Below are 27,991 nucleotides of genomic sequence, written 5' to 3'. Positions count from 1 at the left end.
AACCTTGATAGCAAGAACACTCAATGCTGGTAACTAATGGTAGATCGAGAAGGGAATTGCCACTTCACATTTGAAGATAATCCAGAGGTAATTTGAGTTAGTATAGGTAGATTGGTGATGTCATTCTAATGCATAGACAAGACTTAAAAACACACCTTGCATCCAAACAAGGCAGAGGGTTGGTGGATTACGACAGCAGCACCACAAAGGGACATTTTAAAATGGCAAACTGCTCTCTTTGGCTTACGAACCACACAAACTGAGATTTTTTTTTTTTTTTATGTGAAAATAAGTGTGCATTCAACTTCTTCCAAACTCATGTCATTTTAATCTGTCGTCTAAATCTTTAGAAAAAGATACAAATAAAGAGAACATTAAATAAAACATTGATGTAGACAAACAACCAGTCACACCTGTGTACACCTGTACTTCACTATTTAGCAATCGTGCATTAACATGGCATCACCAGAAGGAGTTTCACCCCAAAAAATACCTTTCAACTTTAATTTAAAGTGGCATTTCCCTTTATCTGTATGAAGAACCGTGTCTAGTTTGATGAAACCTTCCTTAGATTTCACTAAAATGCTTTTAAAAGCCCCGTTAACATATCACACACAACCACCAGGAAGTGACTTCAACCGGCTTCAAATACTCGCTTGTTCACGGTATATTGGCCATGTTTTTATTTTTTTTTGTTTGCTTTACCTCAAGTCTGATTCTTTTTGAAACTTCTTTAACAAAAAAAAAAAAGAGTTTCAATTATTATTGACTTTAGCTCGTGATAAGATACACATCTTTGAATGTCCGGACAACAACACCTTTACATAGCATCATTTGTAACGACAGTGGTGGAGAACAAGTTGAGGTCTTAAGTAAACGACTAAGTGGACAATGGTTGCAACCCTCGAGATTCTGTCATAGATGCCCGTTGACATCTGAATATTGTATATAGATCACTTTGCACCCGTCAAGACAAACACGTGGAATTATTTACTTTACGGGAACGCCCTATTGTATTCCAGATGCTTTTGCAGCACTTCTTTAAACTAAAACAAGTCAACAGTGACATTCCTGGGGTAAACAACGGGTCCTTGTCATCTATTCAACATTTAACTTGAGGGAAAAAAAATGGCTGCTAATCATTTCATTTGAAGGGTGAATACTAACGTTTTATTATCAAGGCGCCTGTGTTGGAAACAATAGAGGTTTCTACCTTTAGATACAACGAGCTCAAGAAATGAAAGAACCATCAGTCCATGTGGTTAGATGTCATCTCTTAATAATCTGAGAGGTAATTATAAAAGCTTGAAATAAAAAATAAATATGAAAAACCCTCAACCATCTTCAAATGCTACAAATGAAACAACATTTACATGTTCACTTTACATTGTAAATGTACAAATTAGCTAAACTAATACGAATTAAAAAGACAGTTAAGATTTCAAAACTAACCATAACGACAAACTGAACAATTTACAATGAAAGCAGAAACTCCGCATCTCTAGGTCATCACTTTATAAACGGAAAGTCACATGGAATTAAGGGAAATTATATTCCTCAGCACTAGGTGGTGCCATTTGTCCAGAAACTATCTTGGCTAAAATGACGCGAAATCCAATTCAAATAGTGATACGATGCTGCCATCTACAGGACGACTTATCACTAGAATCCCAGGTGATATAAAGTTTAAAAACCTAGGTAGTTGGGGGCACTGAGCGCAACTCAAGAGGAGAGCAACCATTATCCCGCGATGAGCTCTTAGCACTCTCCAGTTTATTCACAAACACAACCTTCTAACTTAGTAGTAACACATTTACACATTTTACAAGAAGCTGTATAATAAAGCCAACATGCCTCTAATTCACAAAGCTGTGTCCATTGTTTGAGTAGTCCCAGGGCAAGCTCCGTTTCCATGACGATGTTGAGTGGGAGCCCGCACCGTTTCGAAGAGACGAGTCTTCACACGGCGATTCCCAACTTCACGGAGCTCCTCATCAGTTAATCAGAGAAACGTCAATGTGGGACAAATCGATCATGCGCCTGTGTGATAATAGGAATATTACAGAAAGGCTGAAACTCCATCTCACTATGGGGAATGAGGATCGAAGGCACACTAATGACTTAATTATCATGTATATTACATTGAAATAAGTATTGATTACCTGTGGAAGCTCGTCTGAAAATTGACTGCATGCTGGGGATTGACGAAGGTGGCTATTGCTTTCCTCTGCTGCGGAATCATTTTACACATCTGTAAATCGATAACCACAGACATTAGTTAAGGGAGGAGAGTGAGAGAGGGAACAAGGAGAGCGAGAGGATGGTTTTCCTATTTACCAAATGACTCCAGTAGGGGGCAGTATTAGATTAGTGACAACATAACAGACTCAGGCTTCATTTTCTACCTGCATTTCCTACTTTTACATTCCATTATTTTAAAGAATGAGTTCAGATTATGAATATGTCAAGAAAAATCTAAACAGCGTAAAATAATTTAACAAGATGAACCTGAGCAAGTGTCAAATACATAACATTATGGTGCACACGTTCATTTTTCTTAAAGTTAATACATTTGCAAGCATGACTCTTATAACTTAGTTATTTAAGTTGATGTGACCCATATTCTGCAGACTGACTGACTATAACCATGACACTAAAAATATATCTGAACATGTGTTAGAAAAAGGAAAATGGCCTGAAACACAAAACATTTTTTTTCCCAGGGTTACAGAAAATCATGTCTTTGTCTGTCCATCTCAGGAATATAGAGATCATTACTTTGGGGATTTAATAAACGTTTGATAAATGTAGCACGGTTGTAACGATGCTCTTTTTCACCTGCACTTCTTTCTGTTCGGAATTACATTGTACTTTCTTTTTTTCATTTAATTAGATTCATTACAATTGAATGCATCTATACCAGGGGTCGCAAACCTTTACCACTCAAAGAGCCATTTGGACCCATTTCCTACAGGAAAAAAAAACTTTTTTGAACTTTTAAATTAAATATAATGCCGTATAATGTTCACTTACTTCGTTTTCCTCTATGTTATATACAAACAAACTATAAACAACATGAAGTTCACCCATAAAACTTCACTCATTTTCTTCTCACTCTCCTGTCATCTAAGGCTGTAATCTGTTCCTTTTTAGAGTTTAAGATGAAAATGTATGATCAGCAACTGGAGCTCTTTATCTGAGCTCCAGTCGCTACATTAAAATGAACATACATTTTCATGATGAACTGACTCAACTTTGTTATCCACTCTTTTTTTATGTAAAGCACTATGTGACTCTGAAAGGTTATATACATTAATGTACATCATAAGAATTGTATCATCATCATCATCATCATCATTAAAATAATTTTGGGTAATGGAGAAAACTAAATAATAGGACAATAAAAATAAAATGATTTGCTATCAAACTTAACATTATTTATGATAATGTAAATGTCTGTAACCGACTGACCTGCTGAAAAATATAAAATATTTTCTATGTAGGCTAAAAGAAATTGTAGTTTACCAGGTATCCTTTTTTTTAGGTCTGCACAAATTTTACTTTTTTTTTTGGAACAAAATAAAGTAAAATTATATGACTTATTTTAGAAAACTCCGCAGGTCGCAGACCCTGGATCTATAGACTATAGAGATGAACAATACCAAAATATTACCTTTGACATAAATTAAATTATTTGGCTTTCATGCTGTGTGGATGTGGGTCAAAATCTGTGGCAGGAAGCAGTTGCTACGTACCTCTATTGGGCCGACTGATCTCAACAGAGTCCTCAGTTGATTATCAGTTATGGATAAAGAGAGGCCCTGGATGCTGACCGATCGTAGTCCGGTTGCTGGGGTCTGATTCCCTCCTTTGTTCTCATGCCCAGTTTGATGTGGTGTGGCGGTGATGCCTCTTCCACGACCCCTCTGACCTCCACCTCTACCCCTGCCACGTCCCGAAACAACGACCTGCAACATCATCAGAGTCAATCAGAAGAAGGTAAATCCAGCTTCTCCGACATTTTATTAGGGATTGTAGACTCTGTGCTGCTTGTGAGCAAACATTTCTCTTCGGCACCGAGATTGACTTATCATATTTCAGCATAGAACACGAACGTCAGAACATGAAACACGTGCAGCAGCATATCTTTATACCAGCAAGAGTTTGATAGGTATATTTCTGAGGAGGGGGGGGAGCAGGAGATGGTGGAAGTGCATGTTGGCGTGTGTGTGCCGCATGCGTGTCTCAGATCATAAAGGGAGAGAAGCCAAGCAGGCGTCATGGTGGCTGCCTTACTCTCTCAGCATCAGTGAATATGGGGAGTGCGACAGCAGCGTCGTAGTGACAGGTATGCTGAGAGGCCAGGGGGACCCAGTGTAGCCTCCCCGTGTTACAACTCCGTCATCTTGTTGCAACTCCTCCACTTGGACTGCAGCTCCAAAGCTACATGTGTATCTACTCACTACTCTTAGAAGGCTCCATGAGAAAGAAAAATAAATGTGCAACATCTAAAAAAAACTCTTGCCGGGGCAAGTGGACCTCTCATCTGTGCAGATGTTCCATCATGTCAACCAATTAATAAAACAGGGGAGGGTAGTGAAAGAAAGAAAGGCGTGGAGAGAAGGAGCTTGGGGCCAAAATCAACATATGTTGTGGGGGGTTGTTCAATCACAAGAATAAAGTAGAGGCAAACAGAATTTAACATTCATTAATGACCTTATATCATCTCTCTTTTAAATTAAAGCCTGTTAATAAAATGATAAAGTTCATCAAAAACATGTCAAACGACGAGGTCATTTAAGGTTGAAAAGATACATTTTGAGCTGCGGTTGAAAATAAGAAGCAGATTTCTTATAAAAAGGAACCATGAAAACCAATTTTAAATTCACATTGTTCCAAATGAAATCACAGAAATCCTACATTGGACTTTTGGAGAGCTCAAGATTTTTTCTTAATGGTCTTTTAAAAGACAATTATGGGGGAAATCACATTTTATTCATTGTTCACATTGATTCCGAAATAGATATTTAAGTTGCAAAAAAGTGTAGAGGTTGCTGTGGTAAAAATGAAGGCATACTCGGTTCTGTGGCAGGGTCCCATGTCCTCCCTGTGGTCCTCCTGCCGGATCCTGCTGACCCATCATGGTGACCGTCCTCTGAACACCCTGGTTGACTGTATTTGCTGAACTTGTGACTGACTGGGATGTTACACCTGCAGAATCAGCCTGGATGAGAATAAGAGAGAGACAGAAATTACTAACTTTAAAACTCGCATGGAAAAAGGTTCTATTATGTCACTTAAGTTTGTCAGATCATCAATCCCTTCCTTAAAGTGTGATCAAACCTTAATTTAATTACTTTTTTCAGAGGTGCTTCGCCACTGAGAAGATTTAGAGATCTCATTCATCATAATGAAATCCTGTATATTTATATGCATATGTATGATAATTACCATTTTAAAAGTGTCTTTTTAATACGGCACTTGCTCTTTCTGAAGTTCTATCATTTGAAGTAAGACTATCATTTCAGTCAACCATTTCATGCATTTTATCCAAACGTTAGCTTGAGAATATAATACTGATATTAATCCAGTCCAAGGTGCAAAAAATGTTGGGACCACAGTACTACCATGACAACATAATCTGAAATTCAATAATTCTTCATACTCACTAAGAGAAACATTTAAACATACAAGTTCATTAATTAGAAGTACATTTTAAATAAACCAAAGTAAATAAATGACGACTAATCTAGGAAAGTCTAATTGAGTAAGATGTATGCATATCGGCAAGCGAGGGCAAATAAAGTGAGTCTTGTAACAAAGATAATTCAATTCCACCTTAAAATGTTGACAACAATGTTTTAAATAAATACAGATAAAACATTCAGAAGTGACATGTTGACACACAAGAGAGAGCGTAAAGAAAAAAAAATAAAGTGCTGCCTCTCCAGCCGAAGCCCTTTCAGAGATATTTTGCAGAATAAAGATCAAGCCAACAAGGTGATGGGCTCATTATCAAATAGAGTCACAGCTCAACTACGGTGACATATGGGGAGGAATTGAAGGTCGTCGCTTGCCAGACTCTACAGAGAGATGTGGCAGATCAATACAGGAGAAGAAAAGAGACGATATCTCCGACCCGTCCCGTTGAGAGTAAATGGATTAATCCCTCCTATAGAAATCACAGCTCCCGTTTGCAGCCATCAAGTGCTAAGCTGCTTCACAGCGAAGCGACGGCAGCTCGATGTGTACCCCTCCCCCGTACAGCGCCCTCCTCCGCGCTGGCTTTTGTGTCTTGTGTTGCTTTCTATTATCCCTGATGAAAATATAATTTCCCTCTTATCTCTCCGCCTAAGCTATTTAAATCCAAATCCTCAAAAGTGGCAACTTTCTTACACAGGTATTATACGGCTTGTTCTAAACCAAGGAAGATTAATTACAAGGGCCTTAGATTGGCATTCTTTTGTTGCCTCACACCTGAGAGCTGCTTTGATGGGAAAAATACCTGAGGGATAACGGAGAGAGAGACAGAACAGAGAGGAGATAACATTGTCAAGATACCGTTGATGACAGAAGAACAATGTGGACGGGCATCCAGGGAATCTGCTTTTCACCGCGCAACAGACCTCAGCAGTTTCCGTGTCTCTCTCCCTCTACTTTTCAAGCGGCCGCAAATCAGATAGCTATGCACAGGTTTCATTCATGCCCTGACACACAGTTATCTTCATCAGCAGCCCCACTGTGATTTGAGCTGGATCCTTAGGGAAGAAGCGGGAAAGCTGCTTATTCTAAATGACACTCGTCAACATGCCTTACCAGTGACGAGGATGGATGTTTAACATGCAGCCTCTGTGCCTTTTAATGAAGATTAATGGGCAATTATAACTGCAGTATGAAGTTTTTGGAATCAACATAAGAAGGCAGAGATCTGGTAGAAAACTTTTAAGCCAAAATCCTAACAAGAACCATTTGGTCAGACGTCACACCAGTGTAAAACACTGACACCCAGTTAGTTTACCCGGCCAGAACACCTCAAGGCATATCAAACAATGGTCATGTCTAGGCACGACGTTCAAAAAGCTGCATGATATTGGTTTCAATGTTTAAGAAATACAGCATTAGTTCATCATTTTGATTAAATCACCCTTCAGATAAATACTTTTGTTAGGGCGCTCTGCTCTTCGACTCAAGCTGCAGCTGTACACATTCATCTTTAGAATCTTTCCACCATGGACAAAAGAAGTAATTATATACGAGTTTGGAATGAGAACAGTAGTATAGAAACTCGTTTCTGTCAGTAGAAAACACATCTGTCCTTAGAAGAGGACTTCAACCTTTAAGTACAATGACAGGACGTCTCCAACTTTGGAAATAAATGTCAAAGTGCTCTTTAACGTCTAAAGCATAGAGTTTAAGGGTAAAACGAGCATTAGGACATTGAAGCTTTAATATCAGTTCCCCAAACTGAACCTTTGAAAGTCTTAACAGATCAATTTTGCTAAAATAACACACATGGATAACATCTTGTCAAACCTATAGGTTAGACAGATCTGAGATTACAAAATGGACAGTCTAGGGGCAATAATTGACCTTTAAAGCCAATTTGTTTGGTGTCTGGATCCCTTGTGGTAGAAATTAGATGTAGGGCATCAAATAAATGTTGGACGCGACATATCAAGTGTCATGTTGAAACAAATCATATACTCACGCCTGCTGAAAGTTTGACCACTCTGATTTTCTGTGGAATTGGCTGAGCCTCGTTCGGAACCTTCACTCGCTGCATGACAGTTCTTTTAGCTCCAGGTTTAAGTTCTTGGGTCTGTGTTGCAACTCCTGCAGGACTCAAAAGAGTGTTCCTTTGGGGAATATTAGTCAACTGTGGCTGGTTATTCAGTTTGTTTGGACTCAGAAGAGCACTGACGTTTCTTCTTTGCTGTTGTTGATTTTGTTGACTCAGCAATTGTTGAGGACTTGGTCTGGGAGTTTGTTGTGGCTGAACCTCCTGGCGGACCTTCATATAAGGAGGTGGCATATTTAACTGAGCAGCACCATTGGGAGGAAAGGGATTCCCTAGGATAGAATTATCTGGCAATTGGTTGAATGGTTGCTGTGCTCTTTGAGGAAATTGTCTCTGTTGTTGCGTCTGGAATTGCGGCCTTTGGTTGTGCTGCTGTGGTGGTTCTGGTCCAGGATGTGATGTGGGCAGGTTATGTTGAGGCATGATTTGAGCTGGGCTTTGTGTTGCGGCGTTTGATTGAGAGTTCATCCTTTCCAACAACTCTTTCTTCCGGACCCCAGCCTGAATTTGCCGTCTCATCTCTTTCTTCTTCAGGATCTCTTCTCTTAGTCGCTTCTGCTCCTCGATCTTCAAGCGGTATTGTCGTGTCTCTTCATCCTCGTCAGGGTCCTGGGTCAGTAAAAACATTTAAAATAAATACATCAACCATTGTGCACTTTGAACTAACAGAAAGCCAATTACAAATGGTGCACTATACTATAGTTATATAGTTATTGTTATAGAATTGTCTGAAAATCAACTAAAAATCTAAATGATCAATAATGGCATTACTTTTTTCACTGGATTACATTATGATGGGATTACAGCACTACTTACTAAATTAGGTTCAAACTGTTTTTGATCATATAATTAAATGAACAGATTACCACATTTAGAAAGAAATGAGATCAAACTTTATGAAAAAACATTTCTTTGAAATTTGGATTTCTTATATATCCAATAGAAAAAAAAATAAAGACGACATAATGGCATTTAATTTGCATCAAATTTGCGATTTCTTTTTTGATTGTGTGTAAATGTTGGTGCCATAATCAGTTGCATCCAAAAAACAAAATATTTAAACAGAGCCAAACATTTCAATAAAAGTATAAAATCAAGTCTATTCGTCTAAATCCCAGCTGACCTGTTTTATCACGCATACTGGGGGAGTTGGGAATTCGCTCTTTATCACGATCCTTCCTGCTCCCTCAGGCTGTGAAGCTGTCTTGGCAAAAACTGTGGCGTGTTCTCTGCCACCACCAGGTGCTAGGCGCGTGTTCTGATGCATTCCTTGCGTTGCCTTGGAAACAGGCCTCACATTGGTGGCAGTGGGGCGGGAGCTGCCGTTGTTGGTGTTGTCAGGTGCTACAGGGAGCTCCCGTAGGTTGCTGTTGCGCTGAGGATGCATTTGCTTGGATACAGGTGTGCTCTAGCAAATGAAAATATTACCATGAACATCTTCTCCTCAACTACATTTTCAAACACAACAATTAACCCGACTATGCATTACGTCCATGTTCTTTTTAACTGTAATATGACAAGTTAATACAGACTTCCTGTCCATCTCCATAAGCCAATATGATAATCACTTACCATCCTTTGCCTTTTGGACATGTTGCGCTGCTGGAGGTTCTGTGGGCGGGGAGAAATCTGCCTCAGGCTACTATGTGTCTGCTGTTGATCGAAGGGATTCTGTCCATGATGCATCGCAGGATGAGGCTCATTATGATTAAGCTGTTGATGGTGATGGGGCATCTCCTGTCTGTGATGCTGTTGATGTTGCTCGTGTTGCATGGATGGATGGGATTGCATGGAGTCTTGATGGAGAAGTTGGGGTCCTGGTGGGCCATGCATCATGGGCTAAAGATGTAAAGGAAAAAGTCAATAGGGACCACTTTCAAAACAAATGACCATTTAACAAAACATAAAAGTCACTTTTCTAGGACTCGGTGACAATAAAACATTACCGATACTAAATGAAATATGGCCAGACATCATTAGAACATCTCAACCAGTAGGAGAAAATGATAACACGCTAGAAACACGCAACATAGCTTTACACACACACAGGCCAATAGTCATGAGAGGATAACAGGAATCTAGGCAAAAGTTCTCATTGCACTACCTCATCGTAATTCCCACCCGTCTGGACATACACAGAATAACATATTTTTAACTGAAATATTCTCTAATCTGAATTAATTTGTGCTCAATTGACAAGTAAAAGTTTATAAATAAGATTTTTTTTTTTAAATGTACCTGTGTGAATTGTCCAAGCATCTTAAGCGCTCTACAAATATAAATCAACAACTTACTTTTGCTCTTGTTAAGAGACACAAATAATTGAAAATACCACCACTAGAGGGGGCTCTTGTCTGTGTCTCATTGTAATGGCACATTTTTTCATGAGCACTTTGCAGTTAATATGAAAACTGCTTTGATTTATTCATGTGAAGGTGTTTACAAAAACAAATTTTTCTCTCATAGAATTTAAATAATCGGAGGCAAGGCTATTGAAATCTACGGGACTTTTTAGAAAAACATTTAGATTGTGGCAAACACTTGAGGTGTAAAATAACTTACTCTTACATGTCGTACCTGCATCCCAAAAGAACCCTGAGACGGAGGGAAAATATTCCCCTGTTGGCCAAAGGGTTGGCGAGGGCTCATGAAAGGCCTTGGTTGACCTTGTTGATTCAAGCCCATTATACCCTGATGACTTTGATGAGGAGGAAGGTTTGGTCTCTGTGGTTCTCTTGCAAACATTCCTGGCAGACCCTGCTGATTAAAACCCGGTCCTGGAGGTCCAAAGCCTATGGGCCCTTGGCCTGGGAGATGTTGCTGCTGATGGATGTTGTTGTGGTGATCATACAAGTGCTGGCCAGGATAAAGTGATGAATCGGGATGGTCTGAGTACACAAAAATAATGGAGATGTTCAACGGTCATCATTTCTCAGTTCATCAGCAGCTCTTGTGGCACATAAATCATGTCATACAGGGCAAATTCAATAATCCACTTCATTAATGTGACCTGGCATGATATGCATTTCCATACTGGAAATGCTAAATTATTTTATGTTTAATGCAATTTACCCACAGCTCATTCAGATGTATATATACACACAAACACGCACACATGCATTTAACATGAGTCTCGCTAATACAACAGCTCCAAGAAGCTGGCAGCATACCCTGTAGGTAAACAGCCAGAGGTGATGTGGAATCAGCTTAAATATGCTAAGAAAGCTTTGTAATGTTTGTCAAGGCTGGGCTTCGAACTCACCTCCAATAAAAAGGCCCTCTCTGTCCTGCGGGCCGAGATGGGGCTGGTTTCTAAAGGGTTCCATGTGATGGGGCAGCCGCTGGGGCTGACTAAAATTACCTGGCATGTTCTGATGGAAGTCTCCCAGTCCCTGGAAAAACAAAACCTCATGAATAACGGTAACTCAATAATTACAAACATATTAGACAAATGTAAAATGGGAATTGGTTGAAAATTCGGGCAGAAAATGTGCTTAAATGAAGGCTGGGTTCATTAAATACACTGCAACTTGACAAGAAAATATCAATATGTATGCCAATTTTAACCAAACCCTTCAGCATGCATTTTTAAAAAGGACTTGTGCTGGTTGAGGCTTTTTTTTAAATTTGGAATAGTAATATAATTAAATGAGCATTTTTTAAATGAGCATAGTTCCTGCCACATTGTATCTTCACCAATGTTTTGAATCATCTACTGCACACTTCTCTTCATCCATCAGGTGTATTAATCTAGATATAAACCTTGTAATCCCCCTTTGAAATTATTTATTCTCGTCGCTTTTATTCCATTAACATTCATCTTTGTTCAAAAATTACCTGCTACTCAACACTTGGTCCTTCTTGCCTCTACGAACCTATTGTAAATTACTTAAGATGCTATCAAGCTTTAATCCTTCTTTAGTCTACGGCTGCGTGGCTGTATTTAGAAAAAGACGTGCTGGAGTGATCCGAGTCCCAAAACTTGCTTAACAGAAAGTTAATCAAAGAGGCTTACAGAGTAGAGGAATCACAATGGTGCTTCTATTATACTGTTCTGAAAGGTCATATAGACAAGGTTTCTCACAATAAGCGCTCGGTGTCCATTTAATACGTCTTAAATAATACAGTTCATCCTCACACCTCTAATCCTTGATAAAACAGCCCATCACTCGATCACAGATTCAGAGCTGTGCCCAATTACGGAATAAAAGATGGAAAAAAAAAGAGAAGAGAATGATAATCAAAACCATTAATGATAAGACAAATGTTAGTTTCTTTCTGAAAGATTCTTATACCAAAGCTTGAAATAATTATCAAAGTATTCAAATATATATCTTGACAGCAGGTCAAAGCATACAAGACATAAGAATAACAATTTAAATAGCTTATTTGCAATTGTGTATACGATTGGTGTGTTTGATCAGTAAAATATCATCACAATAAGCTTTACAAAAGCTGTATATACATTTTTAAACATACTGCAGGCCCCAATATTAATGAATAGGATCGAATATTAGCCACTTTGTTTATCAAGAACCTTAAATACTCAGCTTTCCTTTTCATCACCAACGAATCCTTTAATCGTTTCATATTATACAGAAACATTAACATAATAGTTATAATATAGATTTATCTTGTTTAAGTCATCGATTGACTTTGCTAAAGGAAACCATTTACCCATTATAAATAGCCATGGTTAAGCACAAACTATTAAGCCAAGGTGTTTCCTATAACCCATTAATAGGAGATCAAATAGTTAAATTTCTTTACAAAAGAGGCATGAATATTTTAAATCTGGTAATAAAAAAGAGCCAGTGACCCACCCCTGGCTACCCATTTTAAACAATTAAATTTGATGGTATGATAATGTATGATAATGAGTAATAAAGGTGCCTACTATTAAATGGGATGTCACTTCCTTTCGAATAGTTTCCGTGGCAACAGAAGTCTAAATGGGATTGACAGCTGGGGATTCCAAAACTGCAGTTCATCAATCAGGGCGACTTAATACCATTCCGACTCCACCTTAACGGTCTGATGAGGTAAAAAGGGCTATAACATATATATATAATAATTTGTATTGCTATAAAACTGAACAATGAATAACTATACAGGTGAATATTTTGGAACATAGGTGGATTCCAGTGAATGCTATGGCAGCTACCGTACTATTCTGAGTGTGATTGGATGCAGTCCTTTTTGAAAAGCCAATTTACATAATTCCATAAAATACACTTTGCAGCAGGATAACGTTGTTGTTCCACTGCCACCTGATGCCTGGATTTCATTTACTTGATCCATTTACATTTGACATTAGTTTCAGTCAATATGTAACAATTGTTCATTTTATAGATCATTAAAAGAATCAATTGGCTTCATGACGACTCCATCTATAACTGTATTTTGTCTTTCCTTTAATGAGTAAAAAGAATATTTAGCCGGCAACGTTAGTGTCCTTGAATGCAAGTTATAAAAATATAATCCCTCCACAATTTTGTTAGGAATCTATTGCTGTGACATCTGAAAATATTCCTCAACATGGATTTTGAGAAAAGTGAAGCTGAAGTACACATGCCATCTCACTTCCATTATGATATTTATGAGCTGTCTGGAAGGATTCTTAGTCAAACCATGAAAGCCAATAACAGCAACCATGACCTCTCAAGTCGATGCCTAAAGCCCATATCACACATTTTCAGTCGTGCAGCCGGAACCTTGTATCCTTGTGTACGGAATTTTCTAAATTGTATTTGAACAGGTCAGACGGTCTAATTGCCGTAATGATATTGCTTTCAAATATGTGGCGCTAACCATGTGTAAAGGGATAGTGAGGCAAAAGTGAGGGAGAGGAGCAGCTGCTACTCACAGGGAACCTCTGAGGACCCACAGCAGGTCTGGGCTGGCTCTGAGCAGGAGGCATCAAGGGCACTGCAATGAGAGGGGCAGAGAAAGGATGGGAGCGAACGGAAGAAGGTTTGGAGGGGGATGGGCGAAGAAATGAAAATGAGGGGCAGTAGGCAGAGAGAAGGTGTTGAGAGAAAAGGAGCGGGTGGTTACAACAAACCTCATCATAAGTAGATCACATCATAATCAAATTAGAATACATACATTATGAAACAAGAAATAAATAAAAAACAAGTACATTTAAGAAGAACTACCATGCATTATATGTCATTTAATAATGGCTAATATTGGTTGAAAAGAAAAGCACACACAATCTTATCAGCACCAACACTGAAACTTCTCTGGAGAAATTCGCACAAAACCCCCACAAATGCCCTTCCTAATACACACAAGTGTGTATACACGAAACACACAACCTTTGTTGGAAAAAAATTCAATCTTGGCACTCCAGACAGGCCAGATAAACCCATCTCAGGGAATGAAATGGTGATGCTGCCAGACGGAAAAGGAGGATAAACCCATTAGGAGCTAAGAGAGCTATTCACTTGTCATTCAGCCAAACAACAAAATCACATACAAATTCAGACACCTTTCTGGACGGTTAAGAAAAGTTAGCACAGGCCTTGCATTTTTACACGTTTAGTGCGGCTTGAACAAGGCTGGACAAGTTAACTTGTTAAGCTTAATCAGAAGGTTATACTTCATGTTTTGAAAGATGCATAGAAGGATGTAAAATGTAATGTAAAATAAATCAAGTAAAATACCCTTTCAGTAAGAAAAGCAGTATTTGAAATATGCTGAAATCGTCAAGTCATAAATCTTAATTAGTAATCAAAATAAAGGATGTGTAAGTGAGGCGCACTCCATATTCAGTTGAGAGTGGTGCGTTTACTGTAATATTGAGCAATTTAATGAACAATAAATGAAAAACTGAATAAAACTAAATACAAACGGAACATTTCCAAGACATAATACTAAATGCTGAGAAAGACAAAAATTGTATGATTAAGTTCAGTTACAATTACCTCTGAATCTCAACTATTAAAATATAAACTAGAATATTAAGTTGAAAAACAAATTGGATTTAAAAGCTTTTCTTTTTAGTAAAGCTTAAAAGCTGGAAGCTTAAACTAGGGACTATATTGGTTTGGCAAGAGAGGGGTAAAAAAACAACAACATTTTACTCCATCTTAATACCTAATATATTTGACCCAATTCTTAAACACAACTCCACAAAGAGCGACAAGCACAATTGCACAGTTTTGCCTCAAAAGACAATCCAAGATCACGTGCCAATATAGAAAATGCATCTGTGGGCGAACATGGCACATGTCTACAGCTCCAAGATTACATTTTGCTTTACAAGCAGAAATTTTCAGTATATTTAGAGGACATACAGCCTGTACAATTACGTCATGCAGACGGATGCAGTACGTCATGCAGTAATCTCAGTTGTTTGATAGCCAAAGTGGAACCAGATTTAAGGTTGCCTGCTTTTAAATAGTCCTTTATTTCTATGCCATTTACCCTCCAATTCAGACATATTGACTATATTGACTTTGGGGATGTTGGAGACAATAGAAGAATACAAAACGGAATATAATTTTAACCTTTTTCTTAGAGACAAAAAAAAATAGTCTGGCCTTGATAATGCAGAAAAACAGAAGGAAGTAGCAAAACAATTATATTATGCTTTCAGTGGGAAAACACATTTGTGTTTTTTCTGTTATTTAGGAATATAACAAACTTAATAGCTGTATGAATTTAAAGGGTGTCTTTAATCTATTGTCCACTCATTTTCTTAAAATTAAACATCCAATAAAAAGGTAGAGATGGTGTATAATAAAAGTAAGTTATTCCTAAGATGTAGTCATAATGAACTAATATAATGCTGAACTGAAGCATGTAAACCAGTTCAGATATCACCTGGTAATTCTAATAAAGGTCTCCATGGTAGTTTGATATGACTCCATTTCAATATGAAATGGAAAATCAATATGGTTGATGTAAACCTGGTTTGAACCCACCTTGAACAGGAGGTGGTGCTGGACCTCTGAAGTGGGGGTTTATGTGGATGTTTTTTGGTTGTTGAGGTTGCTGGGGATGGTGATGTGAGAAATTTGGTGGAGGGGGGCTCATCATCCTTGGTGACCCTTCCAATTTTGGCCTCAGCGGTGGCGAGCGGTGAGACATGCGCGGAGAAATGAGTGGCTGTAGGGGCTGCTGGGCCAGCGGGTGCCCGAGCTCTTGGAAAGAAGAAGGTCCTCTTGGCCGGGATATATGGTGCTGCTGGGATTGAAGCTGCTGATGATGAGGCGGATGCAGATGAGCCATTCGGGAGGGATGTTTCTAATTGGAAAGAGATAATGAGAAAATCAAATCAAGCTGTCAAGACGCTAAAGAGAATTGACATATTCCTCTTAATGTGTTTTGTTGATTAACCGACAAGAATATATTTTTTCCATCCTAAGCTGAACATCTTAATATTTACAAAACAGACATGCGTTTTAAATGGTATATAATTGCCATATGAACCACAACATACAACTATTTGGTCATCGTAACAGTTTGCCACAGTACTCTGCAAATATTGTTTTGACTTTGCAAATTAGTCCACAGTAATTGGCTGATCAATACAGGCAGCAAGATAAACATGGTGGTGGCTGAGAATTTAGCAGCTTGTCAAAAAAAGAGCAGGCTCATTAACAGCAGTCAGCAGCTTAATGCTTGTTGACTGGCATTTTGTTTTTCCGATATTACATTTATTATTTAGGTGCTTGCATTTTGGTTTAGTGTCAAAATTAAATTGCATAATGAGAGAATGCTCATATATCTGAACAATCAGAGCCACAGTCAGAGTCAAAACTTTAAAGATTAATTTCCATACTAGTTTTATAAAAATTAACCATATAAAGAAATTTGAACTGCTGTTTGAGTTTAGAAATCGTGTGGTTCATAGTTTTGATTTCTACTTATTTGCATAGATAGTGACAGAAATATTTTAACGTTGAATAGATGGAGTTAAAGTAACAGGTTTTTGCTACCAAGTGTTGAATAAAATAATAAAGATATCAGTGAGATTAAAATATAATGTGCAAACTTGACTACTTTGACTTACATATTTGCCCAAAAAACAACACCAATACCACATTTCAAACCTCCAACCAATACTAAAATGATACCATTGTGTTTTCAGATCAGCTATAATGCTTAACAGACAGTCCATGAGTAGTTAAACCATTAGAAAAACAACATTAATTTGGTCCAATCATGCCTAACTGCATGACAGTCAAATAACCTGTGCTAAACTTTAAATGTTTTGAAGTAGCAGGGAGTTTGTATTCACAATTTGATATTCATACACAAAAATCTCTTGCCAGTGCTTGGTGTTGAAGTCTCATTGGCTGGTGCCAAAAATATGTTTTATTTCAATTTTACTGTTAAGTGAATAAAAAAGATATTTGTGTCTATAAGGGACACTTCAAAATGACATATTTGGCTGTGAAAATCACTTTGAAAGAACACATAACTAACCTGTAAACCCATCAGAGGGTGGATACGGTCATGCATTCTCCCATGATATCCTCCTCTATAGTCATTCGGCATTCGATAACCTTGATGAAACCCTCGTCCCCTTCTACCACGGCCATAACCTTGACCCCGACCTCCGAATCGATTCTGGCGATTATCCATTAGATCTTGCTGGGCTTTTTCGGATAGTTCTGATGAGATTTGAAAATAAAATGTACAGTTAATGTGGGAAAAAGAAACAGTAACCTTATTAATTCCGTAAACATATGATGCATTTCATACCTAGTGTCTCAGGGATATCCCTTCTCTTGTCTGTTGCCGCTCCCATGCGCACAACACCACTGTACTTTCGCTCCGTTTTGAAACGACTGCGACAGGAATCTTCGTCCTCCTCATCCTCTTCCTCAGACTCCTCTTTTATGTCAGGCACAACTTCATTGTCAAGCTTTAAATGAATGAATACAAATAAGCAACTGTCAGAAAGAAAACTTTTACAGAAGAGTTGATGAAAGATGAGCTTTTGTTGCATCAACCAGATATGTTAAATATGTTTTTAACATAAATAATTGACATTAAATTAAATCAAGATAATAAAATCAAGAACATAAATATTGATGAAAAGTTAAAAATTGCTTTATTATCAATACAAAACAGAATAGACAAAAGTAATACGTCAATAAGACAAAAAATCCTGCTGAATGAGTACTAATCACATAATATTCACATTTAAAAGAGGGAATGATGTAAATAATTCCTAGTCACTTACTTCATCCGTGTCAAAGACCCGGGAGCTGGAAGCAAAGCTGTCCTCTGGTTCTGCTGGCTGCTCTCCTCCTCCCAACTCATTCTTGCCACCCTCAGGGGCTCCGTACTGTTGCGCCCCATGTTCATCTGGTGGCCCATCACGATAAGAAGTCTTGTGATCATCCTTTGAAAGATCAGATTGAGATGCATTGATTATATTGATCTCTTTTATCGACCATTAGGTCAAAGCCATTGAGAAGGTTGCATAGGACTGATAATATACACAAAACACGAGTGACGTCAACATGCAAACACATCGATCCATAAGTAATTTATGCTACAATGTATGACAACAATACCAGCAGGGCATGGAGCAAAAAAAATGTGCGTTATTTTTGGGGAAATTATTGAATATAAAAAATATTAAACTGTTATGGCAAGGATTTTTGGCGAGGCACCAACCCCCCACTTATTGCAAATTACCATAACAGTGGGCGTGAAGGCTTCATTACTATTCCTGACAGCATTTGAAATTCAATGAGATGTAAATGTTTGACATGATTTACAGAAATGGAGGCATAGATAAAAACACTTCTCTCTGGTTCAATGATGGCGAAAATAATATTGACTGTCTACACACAAATCACAGCGTTATTGGCTGAATTGTGAATTGTTGTTTTCATGCCAAGCAAAAACAAAAAACCCACAAAACTGTGAGTTGACAAATCAGCTTTTCTTACTTGCGAGCGTAGACTTGGTCTAACCTTTTCAACTGGACTCAAATACAAATCACGTACAGTAAACAATTGCAACGGCTGCACCATTTCGTTGGCTGTTTCTGATGCTGTCTGCATGAATGCCTCAAACAGAAAAAATTCCCAGCTAAATAAGGTCAGACTGTAGGTCACACAGCAGTGTTTGGAGTTGTGCTCCATTAGCCTGCCAACCAGCAGCACATAACAATGCAGAAGAGGGAGAAGAAACAGCTAATCAGATGGATGGACAGGATGCCCAGAGGGAATGCTACAGCTTAATCCTTTAAACTGTTCAACATATAACTGCCTGAATACCATAGCCAGCAAAATGTCAAGCCCAAGCAGTTTAGTGACCTTGTAAATTGTTATTACACATAATAGGAATACGAAGACAAACCTGCAGTCAATTGTGGGAAGGGGGGGGGTGATTTACATATCTCTGTCATGTGCCAAACACAATCGACCCTTTCTTAATGGACCAAAACAGACATTTGCACACGGATCAGGTCTTATCTTTGATCCTCTCAGGCTCAGCGACGGAAGAAAGGAAACAATAGTGAAACTCGCCATCAATCTTTCAGACTGTATGCTGTGTCCTAAAAAGGTCAATAATCTTTTCACCTGCATGAGACATTATCAGATTCATTCAAAGCGCAAGATAAAGGCTTCCCACATTAACCTCTGGCGATTGGCAGCACATCTTCCGCAGACAAAGCAACCGCTTACTCTCCAATAGATTTTGGACCCAAGGTCACAATAGCACTGGATACAGAGACGACAGCAGAGGATTAGCACACACCAAACAAGCCGTCAACACAAACTTTGTCAGCAAGATAGAAAAAAATAGCTGGCTGTGATAATGAATCTAATCCCATCCTGCCACAAATCACCAACCTACATCTCCTTCACATGAATAGATTGCCAAGCCTCACTGTCCCCTCACAGAGAAAACTGACACCATCTTTTTAGGTACAATAGTGTTAGATAGGCAGTGGTGTGGAAGGATGAGTGTGTGTGTGCGTGGGTGTATTTGACATGCTTGTAGACAAATGGAGAAAACTCACTGGAAATTCACTTTCTAGGGGCTCATTGATTTCGATGTCAAGCACTTCATCCTGGTAGCCATCCTGGTCCTGAATTAAATCCCCCGTGAACTCCTCTTCCCCCTCTTGCTGGTAGCCGTCCTCTACATCCTCTTCTCCCAGGTCTACTGCGTCATCTGTATAGTTAGCTTCCTGCAAGTTCTCCTGATGGTCATAGGATGTGCCCAAACTGTAGGTGGCATTAAGACTTGCACCCTGACCACTGTTTTGGAGGGGAAAAAGAAACAAAGCGTTGTTAGCAAAATATATTAACAGTTTTGTAATTATAGTACAGTTACTGCTAATTTGATGATCGCTGGTGTCAAGGAGGAGGATTTATTGTTTTCATGACTTTGAACTTGCTACTTAAATACAAAAGGAAAACCAAAGCCAACAATGTAAGTGGTCAATACTCAACTATGTAAAATGGTGTTTTGAATATTATTTATCTAGCTTGAATTGCAAATTGCCCGTGTTTATTGAATTACCAAGTGTCGTGTTGTTCTTCATCATCACTTTGAAGAAGGTCGTCGTTCAGCTCCTCGTCTGACATTTCGGATGGATTCTAAAAAGACAAAAGAAAAATAGTTATTTTAAATTTCCTGTCTATATATTTGTGCAGCAATATAGTAGTCGGATGCAGCCTCCCAAAGGATGCTTTATTCCCATGTGGTGAAGGCAATCTGGGCAGGTCCAAATAGTTATTTTTTGTCCACTGCACTTCCTCTTGGTTCACATGAGCAGATATTCCTGTGGATGAGCCACCTGCTCTTAGTGGATAGCCCTGTTCATTTCTGAAATTCCAATAATGTCCTTGTTGAAATGTTTCCAAATCTCTATAGACAATGGCGGTAAGTCAAATGGCATAAGAACTCAAGCCATCCGGCTACATCCAGAAAATCCCATTACTTTATCCAATATCTCTTGCTGTTTACAGCAGAAATTGTCTGCTGCATGAAACCACATAATTTTAGTTAGGCGAGTTATGAATACTCAAAATTCTTAAAGAACATGTAGTGAAAGTAAAACAATAGACTAATCACATCCAGTTGATTATTATTATTAGTACCATAATCATGATACATAAAAAAAGTCATTTCAACCAGCCAGTAAACTGTTACACACTCTAGTAGTAGACAGAAAAGAAGCAACACAATAGTATTGCCAACAGACTCAAAAGTAGACAGATGGATACATTTCTAATTTGTTTTTAATTGGGATATTAAAGAAACTGCGAGGGGAGTCCATTCTAGCTGACTCAGACTCCTCCAAAGTCGAAGTGCACTGATGGAAAAGCCCAATGAACCCCATGATTTCAGCCTCCACTTTGGATAAACTACTGGGAGCTGGCTTTGAGGTGGTCTGCATTTTATAACTATAACTAAGACTAGATTTAAATTTGTAAATTTTTGCTTTTATAATTGAACAGGTAGATAATGTGTAAAGCAAGAACTTATGTGATGTAGTTTAAAGTGATATTTCACCAAAAATTCAAACTTCACTTATTTTGTACTCACACTCATGACTACATATAAACTAAGGGTTGGGTTTGGATGTTTTTAAGCTTTTTTTGGAGGATGTTCATCCACTGGGCGCTAGTCACTTCATTAAAATTGATGTACATTTTTTACTATGACTCTAAAAACAAAAACGTTTACTAATCCCAATCCTTAGTCAACATGAGGGTGAGTGGAAAATGAGTGGAGTTTGAATTTTGGGTTAACTAGTACTTTAGATTTATCTCAGATTGTATCTTGTTCTTCTCTTTATTTCTCTTTGTTCTTGTTCATATGTTATTTTATTTATTTTTTATGAAAAATTGCTTTATTTTCTGTGGCTATTGGAAAAAAAGGATTTCCCGAAGGAGACCTCCTGAGGGATCAATAAAGTTTTACCTTACCTTGCCTTAATGTTTAACCCAGTTAACGCCTGGCTTCTGAGTTTTGGACTAATTTTATGAGAGTAAGGATTTTAAAAAACATTTTCCACGTAGACTTTGTTGTAAGAATAGTCAAGATCCAAGAAAGAAATTGAGTGAGTACAGTCCTACAGGAGTTTGTTGTTTGAGTAGGAGTCAAACAAACCAATATTTCAAGCCATTTGTTTTGACCAAGACTGTAACTCCTTCAGTAAGTAAGTAAGCAAGTAATTTTTATTTATATAGCGCTTTTCCAGGCCAGGGTCACAAAGCGCTTAAACAATATTCAATAAAGTATATACTTTAAAGGGCAAGTTAAACTGATAACACAACAGGAGTTCCAGAAAAGCCTGACCATGAATAGCTCGGAAAGTAAGAACCTGAATTTTAGAGTTGATCCTGAAAGAAACTGGAAGCCAGTGAAGAGTTTTAAGGAAGGTAAGAGAAAGACGCTTCTCCCAGGATGACAGGAAGTTGCATTTATACAAAAAAAAGGATTTGGCTTACCTTTTTACCAGACAGCCAATCCTCCTCCAACAAATCCTCTTCCAGATCGCTTTTGATCATAAAAATGAAAGAACTTGATCAGCATGGCATGAAAAAAATATAAGATAAGAACATACAAAAATATTTTATCATGCAAGTAAGTAAGTAATTTGTATTTATATAGTGCTTTTCCAGACCAGGGTCACAAAGCGCTTAAACAATCAAAACAATACTCACTAAAATATATACTTTAAAGGTCAAGAGGAATAAATAAAACATATAGTATATAATGTACATACAGTACATAGCATTACTAATGAAATAATCACTATGATTTACCTGCCCAAATCATCATCTCCTCTCCTCTTGCGTAACCGCTCAGTGCCAGGTTTGTCATATTCGTCAAAGTCAAAACCTGAAACAAAAGAAAATGATGTCCAATCAGAATTTAAAAATCACATAGGCATAAGCAAACTCTTTTCCAAGGCACTTGTGGCACCAAACAATAATTTGTGGAGGCACTGCAAAGGTTTGCTAATAGTATGAAAAACACAGCCACCAAAATCTTACAAAGCTTGTTAGTGAAAATAATAAATTACAATTATCAAAAAGAAACGTAACATGCAATGTTATGGGCCTAACAAACTTCTGACATACTGAGTTTTGTTATCTCAACCATTTTGCATTTCATTAAAAAAAAAACCTGTTTGCACATATTCTGGCAAAATGACAGGAGTCGTGTTTAAGGGTTGCAGGCCAATTGCCACACCCTTTAAATAATGTTTAAGCAAACTACATAATCATCTGTACATTTAGGTTTTTAATAGGGCAGTGTGTTGGCAAGAATCTGGCGAAACAATACGTACCACAATTCATGTGTGACGATATGATATATTGCAACACTACTGTATAGGAACAACAATGTATTATCACTTTCTGGTTTTTACAACAAATAAATGAGAATGTACTTTCTTTAATCAAATGTGAAAGCACTTATCAAAATGTTATTTTTCTTCGATCTATGTTCTTTAACTTTAGACTATCTTGCACTTTCTTTTTAAGGAAATTTTGTTCTTGTTCTTATTTTTTATTTTTATGAATCCATCATCTGTGTTGCTGTGTGCTAATTGGAAAAACAATTTCCTGAGAGAGACCTCCAGAGGGATCAATAATGTTTTATCTATTTATCTATCAGTCTGTCCAAACATCAACTCTAAAAGTTGTTGGAGTCCTTTCTTTATCGGTTATTGTTGCCATTTCACCACTTTTGTTTACTTTAGCACAGAGGAAATAACGACTGTTGCCTAGTGGCAACAAAACCAGTGGCCAGAGGTTTAATTGCACTACACAAATGAAAAAACGCTTTGAATATTTTAGTGCCAATTTTTGTTTAAAAAAATCCAATGATTGTCTTTTCTACACACAGTATTAAAATATAAACTTTAAAATAACTTTTAATTAAAATAAAATGTTATTTCAAAGTTAAATATATACATACGTAGTTCAAGTTGTTATTTTTTTAATCATTTGAACTGTGATCAACACGATGTAAAAGTGAGTAAAGTGTCAAAGGTGTTATGATTAAGCTAAACTTGATAAATGTATTATTGTTTCATTATTGATCGCCCTAAAGTTTGTGAAATTCAGATTTATTAATCAAATTTTTTATTGAAATTTAAATTTGTTCTTTTTTGTATATCGATACTGTGATATTGGATATCGATAGCTTATCGGGAATAAAATGTTGGGACATATCGTTATAGCAATATTTTCTTCTAGCTTTTAGATATAGATTTGAATGCAGTGTAAAGCTTTAATACATGTAATGTGCAAGACAAGTTATAAGATTCTAGGTATACAAACAGTGGTGTAGTGCTCTTCAAAACTGCTTTTTCTAGGTTACCCTGAACTACAACTGCATGTCCAGAATGTCTTTAGTAGCACCAGAGGAGCAAAGATCAAGGATATAAGAGTTCAGGAGAAACGAGCGAGAAGGTCTTACAGAAGGAACTAGAACTAGACTAACAGTTTATTTTGTCTTCAGAACACTTGAAAGCAACCATTTCAGCATCTCACTCTGCGAGGTTGAGCTTTGTTTACACATATTCCTTCAGGCACTGTTAATCTGATTCTGATATGAACTGATATGAAATGCTATGGTGTTGGTAGGATGCATGCCAGGTAATTTAAAATTTGGGGTACTTTATTTAGATGTTAAGGGTCTGTTTTGCAGACATGTGTTATAGCACACTACAACACACCATTTAAGATGCGTTACTGTGTTGAATGTAGTCAATTATTTGGTGAGGAATAATACATTACATTTAGAAACGAAATAGTAAGAGCCACAAACAAAACACACAGGTGTGGCTCTGTAGTTTATTTACCAGGATACTAACGCTTACGTATGGATTAAAATGACCCCAAAAAAGCGTATCATGGCCCACATGTGTACACATACTCCTTCTGACACGGATATGCTACATTATTGTGAGGAGAAGGTACATTTTGGCTGAAGAACCTGGAGCCGCTCAATCGCCTAGCTAGTAGCCTAGCATGCTAACGTGCCGTGTTAACATAGATGCTTCCAACAACAGCTTGAAAATACAAATATCAAGCCTAAGAGTGGATAGTAAGTAAAGCCATCGACGTGCGGCTCGCTTTAATGTGAAGATTGTGTAAGTCTTAAAAAAAAATAGTCCTTCATTTTTCAGCGTAGCTCAGATCGTAATATACTGACTTATAGTGTTATGTTGACTATGACGATAATTGACGTCCAAACACATCACATATGCATTAATATATTACAGTATAAATCGACGTATATGCTAACTATCCATTACATGCATATAATAACCAACTACTATTGTAAGGCTGCTCAATACGGATGCTAACGTCGGCTAGCCCTGTTAGCATAGTTAGCTTCGAAGCTAACTTGACATAAACAGATCGACGTACCTTGAGCGTTAGCAGACATGATGCGCGGGTTGTTTAGTGTCTGTAGAGAACACTAAATTCGGACAGAATGTTTAAATCGCCATTTAAGTGGATATCACACTTATTGCTGCTGAGAAGAAGGAAATTGAGCTTTCTATGCTACGACTTCTTTTAACGACGAGAGCGAAAACATGGCAGAGCTGCAGCAGCAGCAATAGGACGCTGGTGGGAGGTCAGTGAACGCACCTCCGCCGGTCTCTTTGTGGCAGTCAAAATACAGACTACTTCGTCATCGGAGGCCTTTTGATTATTCTCCCAATTTTAGATGGGCATTTTTTTTAAATGTATGTAATTTATATGTTAAAGACGTTTTTTGTGGTGATGTTGATTTAAAAATAAAAGGAAAGTCAGAGGAAAACAAATGAAGGAAAATAACTCCTTAACTCATTTAACCAATTGAAAAATAGACTTTGTTTCATTTAATCTTGACCAAAACGTTCATTATTTATACAAAAAAAGAACAATAGATATAATTAAAATGTAACTCTAGAGTTATAAAGTTGAAAGAAAAAAACACATACACAATATGTAAACAACGCATAAGTATACGTCTACAATAATCCCATTTGAAGTACTTGTGTAATTATTTCTACCATAGCTTTGCCGTTGCAGGTGTTTTGGTGGATTTTTTTTTCAGCAAGACTAATCTGTAAAAACTTGAAAAAACATTCAGGTGACATTTTTGCAAAATAATTAAACCACATGGAGTGACTACAATCTAGGTCAGACCTGGGCAAAGTGCGGCCCGGGGGCCACATGCGACCCTTTGACTGTATTTATGCGGCCCTCGTAATGTGAAAGTATGATCATGTATACATGGTTCTAATGCATTAACACATGTATTTTGTATTTATTATTCATTAACATTTTCACATAAAACTTCCCTCTTTTTTGTGTGTAATTTTTTGTGTATATATTAATCCCTCAAAATGGGATTTTTTCGTCTTACTTTTTGCTTGACGGCCCCTAACAACATTCACAGAATTTAATGTGGCCCTTGAAGAATTTGAATTTCCCACCCCTGATCTAGGTGGTAAGGTGGCAGTCAGCCAGCCACCTTTTAATATGAAAGACTTATACACAACAGCAAATATGTAAAAAAAAAAGCAACTATTGTTGTATTTTTATGTTTGTAGAGTTTTAAGTATTTTTAATTCTCAAGGTCTTAAAGTCACATTTTTGACCACAAGACTACAGTGGAATTCATCCCCCTCTATTCCTCCTCGGCTGACAAACATCAACAAAGACCCACAAAGACACCAAAGAGAGGTGAGCAGTGAGCTGAGACCTCATTGTGTTGGCGTATTATTCGCTCGCACTGTGAGGAAGAAGCTATTTTTTTCAGCACCACAAGGTCAATATCACAATGCTGAGGCAACCAAGTGGATCAGCTTTGAGATTTCAGAAGAAATAGGTGAAGGGTTTGAGAATTCAACGGAAAATATGTCAAGTTGACAAACTTTTTGTGATTTCATATTTGGAATGTAATTATTTAATTCATAAAGTATACTTAGGAGAACATACACTATTTCTCTCATAGGCTGGATTTCTAAGTCTTTCCCATGGAACTTAGCCAACCAGATATAAACAGCTGTGGCTAAACTTGTGATATTCTTATGTCGCAAGGTCCAATTTTCCCAGGAATTTGAATTTTTCTTAACCTAAATTGATGTGAAAAGGAGCTGTCACACTCTATTATGGTGACCTCAATGATTCTGTGCCCTATCCAAATCCAGAGGTTTTCCATAACAATGAAAATCAATGGGTGTAGAACTGAAGGAGACAAGACTTGTTATTTTCCACCAAAAGAGAGGGGCTCCTTTACAACAAACTTGTGTGTATGCTTTGTGTTTTCTGAGACAGAATTTTGATACTGTCGTAGATTCTGTTTAGTGTCTGTTTGTTCTCAGTTCTCAGATAATATTTGTGGTAAAAGTAAAACGACCTGGTCTAGAAAGGCGCTATATAAATAGAGATTATTATTATTATTATTACTTGGGAAACATTCTGAGTAATAAATTAATTCAGTGTGTTATTTGTATTGTTTATGTAAGCATTTAGATAATTTTGTTGGTTTCTACATGGTTTTTGTTTTAATTTAGCCAAAATATAAAGTCTGGCTTTACATAATATCGGAGAAAATATACTGTACGTATACAAATCACTAAAGCTGTTTGTAGTTGGGTTAACGGCATGATAAAATAATGATTTTGTTTTATTAACTTTAAAATAAAATAAAAGTTACATATTTATAGAAATAAATATGTAATTAGAAAAGTTCAAGATAAGGTACATACAGTTATTTCTGAATACTAATAAAAAGCAGAATACATTAATAACTAAATGGGGGACATTTAACCAAAATTTGAAATAATACAATTAAAATGTTGTGCTCATCAGATTAAAAAACAAACAATGAAAGCAACATAAATAAAAATGAACGCTATATTGTCGAGAGTGATGAACTTTCCTGAACATGCATGACCTCATTTGACTTCTTGTCCAAATATATTTGTACGGATTTCATCCTTTTTTATTGATATAGACGACCATTTTCTTTCTTATACCTGATTCTGCGAGTCTCAGCGCTTTTTCTGCCATTGACCCACATTTGAGTGCAGTGAACTGCTTTAACTCATCCTGTTGTTTTATTCACTTCCCCGCCAACTGACGGGTGAGAGGAGGTGGAGGGCGGGACGTTTGGCGCGTTCTCTTTTCCCATTGGCTGATATCCCCCAGAAACGCTTTCCCATTGGGCGTTCGTGCCATCACTCGA

General features: G+C 37.4%; 1 protein-coding gene across 3 annotated transcripts; it reads right to left on the bottom strand.

The window, feature by feature from the left end:
* Positions 1–629: 629 nt before the first annotated feature.
* Positions 630–25,371, bottom strand: rbm33a (RNA binding motif protein 33a). Of its 3 annotated transcripts, none has more exons than XM_087789959.1 (19): positions 25,177–25,371; positions 22,558–22,633; positions 22,240–22,288; positions 20,303–20,379; positions 19,797–20,037; positions 18,000–18,161; positions 17,516–17,678; positions 17,237–17,424; positions 15,730–16,051; positions 13,665–13,726; positions 11,061–11,190; positions 10,361–10,686; positions 9,371–9,637; positions 8,922–9,206; positions 7,709–8,407; positions 5,078–5,224; positions 3,756–3,968; positions 2,163–2,251; positions 630–2,040 (listed from the first exon to the last, which is right to left on the bottom strand). In XM_087789959.1, the coding sequence occupies exons 1-19, from the start codon at positions 25,193–25,195 to the stop codon at positions 1,995–1,997; spliced, it is 3,561 nt and encodes a 1,186-aa protein (XP_087646085.1). In that variant the 5' UTR covers positions 25,196–25,371; the 3' UTR covers positions 630–1,994. The 3 variants fall into 3 exon arrangements, with proteins under 3 accessions (XP_087646085.1, XP_087646086.1, XP_087646087.1); XM_087789960.1 differs by having other exon boundaries at positions 10,367–10,686; XM_087789961.1 differs by having other exon boundaries at positions 10,376–10,686.
* Between the last annotated feature and the right edge of the window lie 2,620 nt (positions 25,372–27,991).

The sequence above is a fragment of the Callionymus lyra genome, chromosome 4 (genome assembly GCF_982586985.1).
Source record: "Callionymus lyra chromosome 4, fCalLyr1.hap1.1, whole genome shotgun sequence".
In the NCBI taxonomy this organism is placed as follows: domain Eukaryota; kingdom Metazoa; phylum Chordata; class Actinopteri; order Syngnathiformes; family Callionymidae; genus Callionymus; species Callionymus lyra.
Note: the sequence above shows the minus strand (reverse complement) of the source record. Positions and strands in the feature narration are given on the sequence as shown.